General features: G+C 45.4%; 1 protein-coding gene across 4 annotated transcripts in view; it reads left to right on the forward strand.

The window, feature by feature from the left end:
• Positions 1–13,643, forward strand: part of grm7 (glutamate metabotropic receptor 7) — a 222,171-nt gene that overhangs the window by 104,273 nt on the left and 104,255 nt on the right. For all 4 annotated transcript variants that reach the window (XM_068722229.1, XM_068722225.1, XM_068722230.1 and 1 more), the window contains 2 exons: positions 3,114–3,249; positions 4,029–4,183. In XM_068722229.1, the coding sequence (XP_068578330.1) occupies positions 3,114–3,249; positions 4,029–4,183 (291 nt within the window). The remainder of the gene's footprint in view (positions 1–3,113; positions 3,250–4,028; positions 4,184–13,643) is intronic.

The following is a 13,643-nucleotide window of genomic DNA, read 5'->3' on the forward strand; positions in this document are numbered from 1 at the left end:
GGAGAAGGAGGGAAGAAAGAAAAGAAAAATGGACAGGATAGAAAAACAGAAATTTTAACGAATTTAAAATTTTAAAGAAATTTTCTTAAAGGGAGGAAAGAGAAACGTACGACAGGTCATCCACTATGTTGCTTGTTCTCCTCTGGTGTAATATGTGCGATGTGTGGTTGTAATGTGCTTCAGTAAATGTTGCTTTGTTTGTCTGGGACGGAAGAAAAGAACAGAAGAAGAAAACAGAAAAAAGTACAGTGACATAAAAGAAAGGAGTGAAGACAAACGGTGATTTGCTGATTTGGTGCGAGTAATAAAACGATGGACTCCCTGTGAACATCGTATTAACCTCTGAGCGCTGGAATGGAGTATCTCGGTCGGTGGTTCATTGCAATCATGCCGGCACATGTTCATTATTAATAGAAGACAGGAACAGTGGAGCGGAGGTGAAGAGGTCGCCGGAATAAACAGTTCTCCTGTGGAGAGAGCGCTCTGGAGTTTGGATTCGTCGTGTCGACCTGAAGGACTCTTGTTGTGTGTTTCAGCAACAAGGAAGCGTTCGCGACACGGTTATTGAGTCTTTTAAACTTCCTGTCTGCACAGGAAATGAGGATGTGATGTGAAGGTCTGGATGTGGTGATGCAACGTACGCTCCAACATCAGTTCACACATCTGGCAAAACATCGTACATCTGTAGGAGAGCAGCCGGGCTGATGTCAGGTCATGTGCTTTTCTCAGAGAATTGAGACTTCTATTTCCTGTAGCAACCAGAAGTTTAGAGACCAAACAGGAAATGGAACAAATGAAAAGAGGGCGGGCTGCATGAGGTCAACATTAAGAAGCAGCGACACTTTAATTCAGTATTTTTCTGAAAGCTCTATGGATGTGTTATTATTTGAAGTATTACGTATAACTGTTATCAGTAAGTTGTTTTTCTCTTTGACAACGTCATAGGTTCTGTATCTGCAGGTTTCAGCATTTGATTGACGACCATAGACGGTATATCCAGACCATAAGCTGGACGTAGTTGTAGTGACATCATCCACTGGTTTGTTGTTCTTTTCGCAACCGATGAACGGAAGTTACCATATTTGGACTGCAGAGAAGTGACGTAGTGTATACGTCAATCACCGTGTAGCCCCGCCCCTAAATCATCCCCTGCTTTATGGTCTGTTTGACTCTAAATGGAGCATAATGTACTAAATGAACATCATGCTGTATTGAAGAAGACTTGAAACTAGAGATTGAGACCATAAACTCATGTTTACAATGTTTACTGAGGGAATAAATCAAGAGAGAAGTAGAGTCATTTTAGACTAGACTTCTATACAACCAGACTTCTTTTTGAAACCAGTAGAGCGACTGCAGGTTTGCCGCCTGTTGACGACGCTTCGGTGTGTGTGAAGTGTTTATCTGCACAACAACAGAAACAACAAAGAGTTGTGTCTTTGCTGTGAAGGCCTCCGTGTGAGGACTGGATCCAAAAGCTGGCACTGCCCGGGCCAGAAGTGCCCTTTTTTAAGCCGCATGATATCTGATCCAATTTGCGATTCGAGGAGGACGGAAACCTCTCCGACTCGCTGCCGTTGTCCTCTTCTCGCCCGCAATGACGGCAGCCGCTCTTAAAGGCCAAACTCTTTGTGCAAAAGTCCTCAGCGCTGCTTTTCATTATAGATCCGGCCTGAACCAGATGTGATTAGTGCACGTGGGCGTTGAAGCGAATGGGTCAGGATGTGGACCTACATGCCTGCATCGATGCATATTTATGAAGCGGTCGTGAGATTTAAATGTGTACGATAAGTGTCGTGGAGAATCAATTTTTTTGGGGGGGTGTGGCTCAATGGATGGTAATGACAATCAGTCTTTCGTGCACACTGAAATGAGAGTCATGGGGTACACTTTGTGGTTTTGAGTCAAATATCTCTATTATTTAACAACTCACTGAGGACTTTGTAGATTACAGCCTTTACAATAATTTGACGTCCATATTGTCAACGTGTTAGAAGTTCTGCATGATCTTCCTGGACAGATTTCTCTTAAAAGGTGAAATCCTTATAGTGTTATACGCAGGTTTACAACCGACATGCCACTGCACTAATGGTGGTCTGTAAGTTCAGGTAGTGCAATATTCATCCTGCATGTGATGAATTAATTATTCTTATAAGTTATAAGTTGTCAATTATGTATGTGAAATGAGATAAGATGTATAATTCAGAATGATTGTGCGCCCAACTGTGTGCCGGAGAAACGAGGCATGCTGAGAAATAAAAAGCTGCACACTATTTTTGTGCGGTTGAGTGACGTTTATTAAAACCGGCGATGTCTCAGCCGCGAGCTCTCGCAGCCTTTCTTTCCTTCACACTTTTAAGACGGCTGTGTGCGGAACCATCGGTGGCTCTTTCTTCTGATGTGCTCCTTTTGAAAGTCGTCTTTCAGGTTCTTCGATCGCAGTAACTTTCTCGTCAACCTTGAGGACGAACTCTTGGAAGAACCCTTGAAGGGTGTTTCTCAAACGTTAAAGTCATTGACAAGAAAAATCAATAAAAAACATGTCTTATGTCAAATCCACACTGGATTGGAAATGAAGGTGTCAACTAGAACCTTATAGGGTTCTTTGACTCCAATGGCAGAACCTGTTTTGGTTCCTGGTGGAACCTTTCATGTAGATCCACCTGGAAACCTTGAACTCAACATAAAGGGTTTTACCTAGAACCATCTGTGAAAGGTTCAACTGAGAGCCCTTCCATGGTGCAAACCCTCTATGAAGATTCTATCCCGAACATATCCCTCTTCTAAGGGTGCTAAAAGGAACCCATTCAGGGGGTTCTACCAAAAAACCCATTTATATTCCAAGGATTCTTGGTGAGGCAGGGGGGAGGGGGTTGACAGGAAGTATCTTTCAACAATCTTTGAAGTACTCTTTCTTCTAAAAATGGATGAAAAGGGTTCTCAATGGAACCCTTTAGTCTTACAAAGAACCCTTGACAAACCCATTCTTCAAAAAAGAAAAGGCTTGTTCGGAAGCAAATGGTTCTGATTCTGCAGAATCTTATTTCATCATGAAGTGCACTCGTTCAGGAGGCGAGGCGGTCCGTGACTCACTGTGTTTCGTGTCTCCTCAGGTGGAATCTGTATCGCTCAGTCACTGAAGATCCCTCACGACCACAAACCCTCCGACTTTGATAAAATCATCCGCCTGCTGCTGGACACTCGGTACGCCAGGGCGGTGATCCTGTTTGCCTCCGACGAGGACATCCGGTAAATATGACTCCTCGTTAAAACGCTGTTGAGTTTGAATTGTTGGAATGACGAAAGATGTACAAGTTGATTAAACGGACTGAACGGTTTACTTTATCAACCAAATACATCTGCCTAGAAATGTGCTTTCAACTTTGAGCATTTATCTTACCTTCTTATTTTTATTTGTTTGTTTGTTTGCTGCTCTGCCCGTTTCCATTAGCTCTGCACCAACAGGATACTGTGTTAACGTTACTCACACAGTTAAAAAGAAACACCCAACACAACAGCTTGTTAAGACCCAGTGTTATTGCGATTTTTCTATATTAATGCTTGCTTCTTTGTCCACACTAAAACATGGTTTTATGTCTGTTATACAGATTGTAAAGCCCCCTAAGTCCAATGTGTGATTCGTGAGATTGGTCTGTGTCAATGAAATTGAATGGAACTGAACTGCTATAATCTCCTCTACAGCTCTTAAAACGTTCAGATTGCTATTTGTCATTGATTGTTAACAATATGTGAGTCCTTTGCACATCAATTTGTGCTACTACCAATACATTTGTGACAGTTTTAAGGCAAAACCTGAGACTGTTGAGTCACTTGGTACTCGGCAAAGTTAACCTCCCCATTATGTCGGTGCTATAATATAACCAAACGCAAAGATTTTTGGTCTCCGACATTTATTCAACTTTCAGAATAAAGTTCAGTTCCATTAAGAAAGAAAAAACTAACTTTCTGTGAATCTCAAAGGTTGCCTTGCGTGTGACTCGGTGGTGGTGGTGTGTGTTTGGATCCAGGGGTATCCTGAATGCCAGTAAGCGGGCGGACCAGATCGGTCACTTCCTGTGGATCGGCTCGGACAGCTGGGGGGCCAAGAACAGTCCCATCCACCAGCTGGAGGACGCTGCCGTGGGAGCCGTCACCATCCTGCCGAAGAGAGCCACCATCAGCGGTCAGTTTCATTCACAACTCTTCTACGTCAGCTGCCAGCTTATCTGACGATGCGCTTTGGTCACCGCGCATGCGGATGTGTCAGAATGTGCTTGCTCGTTCGTTTGTGTGAACTTGTGCGTCATGTTCTCATCTCTGGAGCTGATTCACTCTTCACCATTTCGTGGTTTAAAGCTACAGCAGGTTAGCTTAGCCTAGCATAAAGACTGGAAACAGCTAGCATGGCTTTCTCCAAATGTCATAAAATCCTTGTACTAGCTCCTCTTAAGCTCACTGACTAACATGTTATATCTTCTTTGTTTGTACAAAAACTGACGTTTAAGAAAGACTATTCGCTGTTTTGCATCTTTATGCTAAGCTAAGCTAACCAGCAGCCGACTGTTGCGTCATAATTATCACACAGACATGATATAGTATCGATCTGAACATCGAACCTTCGGCAAGAAAGCCAATAAACGCTTTTCTTAAAATGTCAAAACTGCTCCGTTCAGGTGCCACAGATGAGTGAAGAGAGATCTACAGAACACAGTCTTGTCTGTTTGACTCTCGCGTGAGAGACGAGCGCTGACAATGCAGATCAGAGGAAACATAAGTTATTGTTCGGCTGGTATCACAGCCCTGTTATGCAACGACGTACAACTCTGTCGTGTCAAACAAAGATTGTTGACGGCGATACAGAACTGCGTTTTGTTGCGGCAGTTCTGTTAAAATGAAGATTTTTACATCAAATAAAACACGAATCCTTTGTACTCTTGATACACAACGACTTACAGTGAGTTAATGGGAAGCAGCCAAATGACATTTTCTTTTCACCAATCAAACCCCCCCCCCCCCCCCCCCCCCCCCCCCCCCCCCCTCCTACACCCCCACGCACACAGCAACAACAAAAAGCCTTGATAATCGTGTCGCCAATGTTTTGTTGTAACATCAATTTCTGCCCTTTTCTTTGCTACGAAAAACATGTTTCACCGACATGCGGTGCACTTTCCAGAAACGCAAGCTTGGATCTGCCTGGAGGGGGTGATCGGGCGGTGCGCTAATAAACACACGTTCCCGTTTCGATGGGCTCCGTGATCCCTTTTGTCCCCTCGTTTTTTGACAAATGATTTATGGAAATGGCCGTTTTTTTCTGGGCATAAAGACGATGGGAGAGATCACCGGGCCGTGACGGGCAGTCTGGGTAGCTTGGGTATGAGGGCGGAAGAACCATTCCATCAGAGGCATAAGAGAAAAGGTGAGAGGGTGAGAGAAAGTTTGGCTTCATTGATGACCAGCTTTAAGCTGCTGCGGGGCACTTATCAACGCCTCGATCCTCCCACTCTCTCATAACAGGTTTTGTAATTTGATTAAACCAAGTTTAATGTATCAATGTGCACCATGTCAGCACAAAACTGTACTAATGACGGTCTTAAAACTAGATTCTGACACAACGACCCTCCTCAAGACGGCCCTATAACGTCAGACCTTTTGGTGTTGTGCTGCACATTTCCTTTAATGTACATTACTTTGCTTTAGAGCCAAAGGAGCCGGGTCGACACAAGGCAACACGATGTTAGTACGAGATCACTGACACATTAAATGGGTTACACATGAAAGCAGTTGATTCCTTTCAATATTTTTAATGTAAAGGTACATTTCTCCGTGCAGTTTGTGTCTTTGGAGGAGTCCAGTTGTCGTTGGAGGGTTTTTTTGTCGGCGGATATTTCAGTGTGATGGATTTCCTGCCAGCAGCCGAAGACATTTAAGAGAGATTATCATCTGAACCATCAGTTTATTCAGGATTTAGATGAAAAAGATTAATTAATTTCTATTCCCAACGTTTACATTATTTACACCTACCAACACTGATGGACACGTCCATATCTCGTTTGTTTAATCTGTGTGGTTATGAGTTGGCTCGCTGTTTCCCACCAATCTTTATGCTAAGCTAAGAAAGACAACCAGCATCATAATGTACCTCAATGCAACCTCCGCTAACTTGAGATATTAGCTCCGTTATTTAGCCCTGCGGGACTGTGCTGCCCACTGGCTGCTAACAGCCCAGTAGCTAACACCTAGCCACTAACAGCCAGCCACTAACAGCCCAGCCGCTAGCAGCCCAGCCGCTAGCAACCAGCCGCTAACACCCAGCAGCTAACAGGTAGCAGCTAATAGCCACAGCTAACAGCCCAGCAGCTAACAGCCTGCAGCTAACAGCAAGCAGCTAACAGCTAGCAGCTAACTAGCTTTCCCCGTGCCGATTTCAATACAGTTGTGTTGTTCACACTGAAGCATTTTCAGGGAAAATAGTCGTGACGAGGGACACGAAAAATATCCCTGTACACGAAACCAACATATTTAATTCTGTGACCATTTCACAAACTGTTGTGATACTCTGTTGTCTTGCTCCACAGAAATCTCCTGCTCATCTTATTCCATTCACTAAAATCCTTATTTCTATCGTTTCTATCGCTGTAATAAAGACCATAACGTTCGGCTTTTAATTGTCTTAATAGAACCGTAGTTACTTTGATGCACTTGTGTTTGTGCTGCATCTTTGAAACAGACAGCAGGCCTTGAGACTTGGGGGGGCCTCGGGGCGGTCTGACAGCACAGCTAAGATGTCACCGGGTTTCTTCTGTTTACACCGTACCGTCACCGAGTGTCCTAACACCGGTTGTCAGCCTGTAATAACGATACGGAGACGTCTGGGTGCCTGCAGCAGGTGTAGCGGTATGCAGTGAGAGGAAGGACAAAGCTGTCCGTGCTCTCTCCCTTCTGTCTTTGTTTTCCTTTGCTTCACGAGTCGCACTGTGTGGTATCACATGCATGTCCACGAGACAAAAACATTTAAATCTAGTCCGGTTGTTATATATGAATCAATATCTCTGTTTTGTGGTTTTGATCCAGACAGGAAGGGTCACATTCCCTTTCACTGTCTCCTCCGACCTCTGAAAAATATATCCAACTTGTTGTTTGTCGTGCGAATGCAAATCAGAGCCGCCTGTCTGAACAAAGAGCGAGGCAAAGATGGAAAATACGAAATTAGAGGATGAAAGTCTTAGGAAAAAAAAAAAAAAAAAAAAAATTCAAGGGAAGAACAGAGGAACGACAAAGGAGCAAAGATCCAGAAAATGCAGCAAGACAGCCAGAGAGACGAGGAGAGGAAGGTGTAGAGTGAGCTGAAGATGAGGAAGGATGAAGGCTGTGGGAACTTTTCTCTGGTGAGGCGGCGGACGCCCGCTGAGTCTGCGGCCTCCAGCTGAGACGGATCTACTTCCCAGAGTCAATTACGCCCTCTAATCCGCAAATCTCCGTCTTTTAATATCGAGGCTGCTGAGGAAGTACTGAGCTTCATACAAAAATGTTTATTATAAAATGGAATTATCTGTTATTTTTTTTTTTCTCTCTTCACCAATTTTTGTAACATAGAAACTTTGGGGGTATTAACCCTCTTCTAACAAGTATTAAGTCATTAATAACATTCAATAATTAATCATTTGAAATATAAAATGTATTTTTTTTACAGCATACCAAAACTTGACTGTGCATTTTTGTTTTTATTTCACAAATGTTTGTTACAAATTTTTGCTACAAATTTTTGATACAAATGTAAAAAATTTTTTTACAATCTGTCAACTCTTCCTGTGCGGCTCAGTCCAGAGAAAGTGTGACCGCATGTAGAGATGGAAAGAGGAAACGAACCAGAGAGAGGGTAGCGAGGATGGATGTCGATGCCTACACGTCACCCCCCCCCCCCCCCCCCACCCACACCCACACCCACTCATCTCCATCCTCGTTGTTAGGAACACGGAGCTGGTGGGTTCAGTGCGACCATGTGCACGCGGGAGATAGGAGGCTGTGGATTTTAATCTGGCTCCGTGTGCTTAAAACACGATCGCTGTCCGCCAAGACGGATGTCCTCCTGCACACATTTGGCCCTGAGAAAACAGGAAGTGACTGTGAGCTCAGCGCTAGCGCAGAGAAAGATTCTAATTCTATATAATAATTATATTATGCATGAAAGAGAGGCAACCTTTCACGACTGCGAACAAAAAAAAAGACAGTTAATATTACTACATTTATATGTTTTTTTCAGTCTCTTTGCTTTGATATTACAGTACAAAAACACACACTTTATTTAGCATAAAGATGAAATGATATACAATAATCTCCCACAAATACCACAAAGGAGAAGCAGCATGAACCAAAGCACTCTAAATGAAAATGAAGACATCCTGAATGAAACTGTTTCCCAATTTGACCAAATATATATATATATTTTTATGATTCTGTACTCGTCCTAAAAACAGTGACGTCCTGAGTGTCACACCACGAGTTTCTAATTAGAGATTATTTATCCCTAAAAAAACAACTTTGTTTAAACGAGTCTACCGGCCGTTTTCCACATCGACACCAAATATCTAGCAAGAGAGAGATACTGAAAGATGGAAAAATACGGAAAAATACGGCACCTGCTTCATTTCCTCGTACAACCGTTCGTATATCTCACGAAAAAAGTTACTCCTCATTTTCTTTCGTCTTCATAGGAAACAACTTACTTACTTTAGCTTGATAAAGATCGCATTTGGATAATATTGGCCCTCTGTGTGGCTCTATGTGTGGCTCTATGTGTGGCTCTATGTGTGGCTCTATGTGTGGCCTTGTGTACGGCTCTGCATGACCCTTTGCGTGGCCGTGCATGTTGCCCTGTGTGGCCCTCTGTGGCCCTGTGTGGCCCTCTGTGGCCATGCATATGGTCCTGTGTGGCCCTGTGTGGTCCTGTGTGGCCCTGTGTGGTCCTGTTCGGCCCTGTGTGGTCCTGTTCGGCCCTGTGTGGCCCTGTGTGGTCCTGTTCGGCCCTGTGTGGCCCTGTGTGGTCCTGTTCGGCCCTGTGTGGTCCTGTGTGGTCCTGTGTGGCCCTCTGTGGTCCTGTTCGGCCCTGTGTGGCCCTGTGTGGCCCTCTGTGGCCCTGTGTGGCCCTCTGTGGTCCTGTGTGGTCCTGTTCGGCCCTGTGTGGCCCTGTGTGGTCCTGTGTGGCCCTCTGTGGTCCTGTTCGGCCCTGTGTGGCCCTGTGTGGCCCTGTGTTGTCCTGTGTGGCCCTCTGTGGTCCTGTGTGGCCCTGTGTGGCCCTGTGTGGTCCTGTGTGGCCCTGTGTGGTCCTGTTCGGCCCTGTGTGGTCCTGTGTGGTCCTGTGTGGCCCTGTGTGGTCCTGTTCGGCCCTGTGTGGTCCTGTTCGGCCCTGTGTGGCCCTGTGTGGTCCTGTTCGGCCCTGTGTGGCCCTGTGTGGTCCTGTTCGGCCCTGTGTGGTCCTGTGTGGTCCTGTGTGGCCCTCTGTGGTCCTGTTCGGCCCTGTGTGGCCCTCTGTGGCCCTCTGTGGCCCTGTGTGGCCCTCTGTGGTCCTGTGTGGTCCTGTTCGGCCCTGTGTGGCCCTGTGTGGTCCTGTGTGGCCCTCTGTGGTCCTGTTCGGCCCTGTGTGGCCCTGTGTGGCCCTGTGTTGTCCTGTGTGGCCCTCTGTGGTCCTGTGTGGCCCTGTGTGGCCCTGTGTGGTCCTGTTCGGCCCTGTGTGGTCCTGTGTGGCCCTGTGTGGTCCTGTTCGGCCCTGTGTGGTCCTGTTCGGCCCTGTGTGGTCCTGTGTGGTCCTGTGTGGTCCTCTGTGGTCCTGTTCGGCCCTGTGTGGCCCTGTGTGGCCCTGTGTGGCCCTCTGTGGCCCTGTGTGGTCCTGTGTGGCCCTCTGTGGTCCTGTGTGGTCCTGTTCGGCCCTGTGTGGCCCTGTGTGGTCCTGTGTGGCCCTCTGTGGTCCTGTTCGGCCCTGTGTGGCCCTGTGTGGCCCTGTGTTGTCCTGTGTGGCCCTCTGTGGTCCTGTGTGGCCCTGTTCAGCCCTGTTCGGCCCTGTTCGCGGCCCTCGGTGTGGCCCCCACGTGTCCCCCCTTGCAGCAGTGTCTGGATGTCTGGATGGCCGTTTCCTGGAGAACGTATCTAATCCTCTGGGAACGCTCTCTGGCAGCCTGTCACAATGGATTCTTGTGGCTGCGCTGTGAGAGCGAACACTAATCTGACAAACGGCAAAGAGATGGGAGGAGACGCTTATCCACTGACACTGATCATGCAAAGCAAGCTCTCTCCTGCTTCACGCCAACAGTCCTTTCCCATCAGTGCACCTGTCATTTCTTTCTCTCACATTTAACTGTCCTTTGCTCAAGCAGCCTTGTTACTTTTTTACCTTCCTATGTCCTTAAAATGTTGGCTCCACCCTCCTCCGGGCAGACAGCGTTGACCTTTTCTCTTCTTAGATTACATTGTAACTCCCAAATGGCTCTAGAACAATAACCTAAAAGTGATTTCTGACAACGGTACTTTAGTAACGGTAAGTGACTTTTCAATGACCAAGATGTCCATAAAAACCTCACCTTATGAATCCAGCACTCTATAGCAATGGTACCCGGATGTTAGCATAACAACATATGTGCCGGTGCAGCATCATTGTTCTGCTCATGTAAGGAAGCCACGAGTGAATCGTAACACTTCTGTCCAACAAACCTTTGTATCAAAAAACAACACTTTCACCTCACGAGCTTCTGTTTTCTTCTCAAACTGAGGATTAGTCTTATCTTAAATAAGGGCATTTGTTTTCCCCACTCGAGGCACAGCTAAATAAAAGCCAGTAATTGACTTTTTTTGTTTACTGGCTTCTGCCCCAGCAGCAGTTTTGGCTGCCGCCCGAGCCCTCGGCAATTGGTTTTAATTCCGGCCATTAGAGTCGTTGCTCGGCTCCGTCGTTAGCTGTGACCCCTCGTGGCTTCTGTCTGTTAGGCTGCTTCTTGTTTTGGAGAGCTGTGTCCTACACCAGGGGCGTGAAGAGAGACGGGGCAGTGCAGCAGTGCAGTTACCCTGGGGGGCCCCCCTTGGGTAGTAGGTGGGTGGGTGGGTGGGTGGGGGCCCGTAAAAAGAGTTGGACCTCTAACAATGTGTTGGACGTTTGTTCAAAGAAGAACTTAAGTTGAGGTGGAAGAATTTATACCAAACATAAACGTTTTTTTATTTTCTTTGGTATTTCGTCAACTACAGACGTGCAACGGTGATTGATCATGTGACGAGGCGATACAATATACAGTAGGCCATTTCTCATCCACTAGTTTTGCGTTTGTAAAACTTTCCTTGATTCAAGAAAAACGATTTAAAAATCGTCGTAGTAAAGTCTACGGGCTGAAAGGGGAGAAACGTTTTTGACACGGGTAATTCTGTCGGACTGAAGAGACGCCATCTTTGGGTTCGATATCCACTTCTTAGAACGAATCCACGGACGCAAAATCTGTCATGACTGACGAGCCGAGCGAGGAGTTAAAACATAAAAGCCCCGATAGGTCACTGGTGCCCGTCGTACCCTACGCCACTTTATCCCACATCTCCCTAAACACAGATCGTCTTCTCATTTCTAAAAACAGCTTTTTGAAGGCGAGGTTCAAAGACACATCACTCTTTAATATTTGATCCATTCAGAAAAGACTCCGTTCTTTCGTTGGCAAGCCAAACTTGCTTTTTATTGTTTTGTTTCGATTCTGAAACTGCGACCATAATTCAAGCTCAAATATGTTTCCCTCGTAACGTAGTTAGTTTAACTGTATGGGGAGGTACATTTGCAAGAGACAGAGTTGGACATAAACCTTCCCCTGGAGCTGCTGGGAATCAAAGATTTCTCTCACTTCTCAGACTCAAACTTGATTATAAATTCTGCTACAAGAGCGCAGAGAGACCCCTGTGGCCTTTAACTGGCCCCGAGCAAACACTCTGCACTCTCTGAATGAACCCCCTGCGACCCGACGCTCGCCGTCCTCGTACAACAGCCGGTGTTAGCCGACAGCCTGGAGGGAAGGGGAGCGTAAAGGAGCGCTTCTGCGATCCGATTGGCCCGTGGGTGGAGAACGTTTCAACTCGAGGCTTCCGCGCTCGGAGACGGCGTTTACGTCGAGAGACAAAATGAAGGAAGACGGTGAACAGAAATACAGTAGATTCAACCACAAAGCAGCTCACAGATAAAATAACTCTCTCTCCCGGTGAACCGCTAACCTCTCACGCGCCGAGACGCGTCTGTATAAATACATCGGTTCTTTTTATGTGGAGCCCATAAAAATGCAGCAGAGGCAGCCAGGAGACGCATTTCACCTCAGACCTCTGACAATAAGTATTTAAGAACAATGTCGTACACGTGAAGAAAAGTACACACTTAAATATACAAAGGTACAATCTGAAGACTCTGTCAATCCAGCCATGTTATGAACCTGCTTTGATCGTTCTGTTGATCGAAAAGGCGGCACAAAAAAATAAATCAATCGATTATTGTTAACGCTTTTATTTAGAAATACGACCAAAAAACACCAAACAACAACAACAGTTACGTCCGTTACTCCCACCTGAAATTCATTTGGGAAAATTGGAAAGCCTATCCAGGTATTTCTAATAATAATAATAATAACTTTATTCATATAGCAGCTTTAAAATCAGTTTACAAAGTGCTTTGACAGACAAAGTAAGGAAATACAACAACAGCAAGCTAAGGAAAGAGAATCAACATTTAAACCATAAATAGAACAAATGAAACAATGAACCCAATCGTTAAGGGATGAACAAACCAAGAAAGACATTAATTAAAAATAATAATGAAATAAAGCAGTAAACAGATGACATCACATGACAGCCAGTAAGTAAAAATGTGTTTTAAGAAGTGATTTAAAAGAGATTGCTGAATTGGGGAAAAACATATAACATATATCCACATTATATACATTAGATTTTAGATTTTGCTTCCATAACATGTCTTATTTCAGATTAGTGGAAAGAAAACATTTGTCTGTTTGTGTCTGTGGATATGCCTCATTTGCATATTTAAACATAACATTTCAGGAAACCTGTTCCTATAGAGCAGTTTGTTCACAGATCATTCATATCCTCATTTATACTACATTGTAATACTAAAAACATCGTCAAATGTGTTTCTATTTCATGGCTGTTGACAGTATTTGCACCAGAACACCGTGTGGAGCCGACGTTACGGCACAGCTGCCTCTTTTCCACCCGACACCTGAACCGTCTCCTCGGTTTCGTCCTTTTTTTTTCCCTTTCTTGAACTTCTTGAGTTTGATCTTTCAAACACAAACATTCACACTCCACGGCCTCTTAGTCACGCTCACACTGGCGGTACTTGGGGGGGGGGTGGGGGTGGGTCCTGCCGGTGCTCACCGATGATTACGGCTTTCGTGCCTCTGGGGGCGTTTGGGGAAAAGCTAGCTGCACACTTCAATGAGCAGAATGGGCCCTTGGTAAAGATTTTCTGTCAGATTCATTATGATGTTCACATTCTTCATACCCCCCTCCCCCCCCCCCCACACACACACACAAAGAAACCAGCAGGCTGCACACATCAACACATGGATTAGTTTAAGATGTCGTGTGTTCTTAGTATCGACGGATGAACGAGGGTTCGG

The sequence above is a fragment of the Cebidichthys violaceus genome, unplaced genomic scaffold, assembly GCF_023349555.1.
Source record: "Cebidichthys violaceus isolate CVI_PGR_0920_01 unplaced genomic scaffold, fCebVio1.0.p SCAF_29, whole genome shotgun sequence".
NCBI classification, from domain to species: domain Eukaryota; kingdom Metazoa; phylum Chordata; class Actinopteri; order Perciformes; family Stichaeidae; genus Cebidichthys; species Cebidichthys violaceus.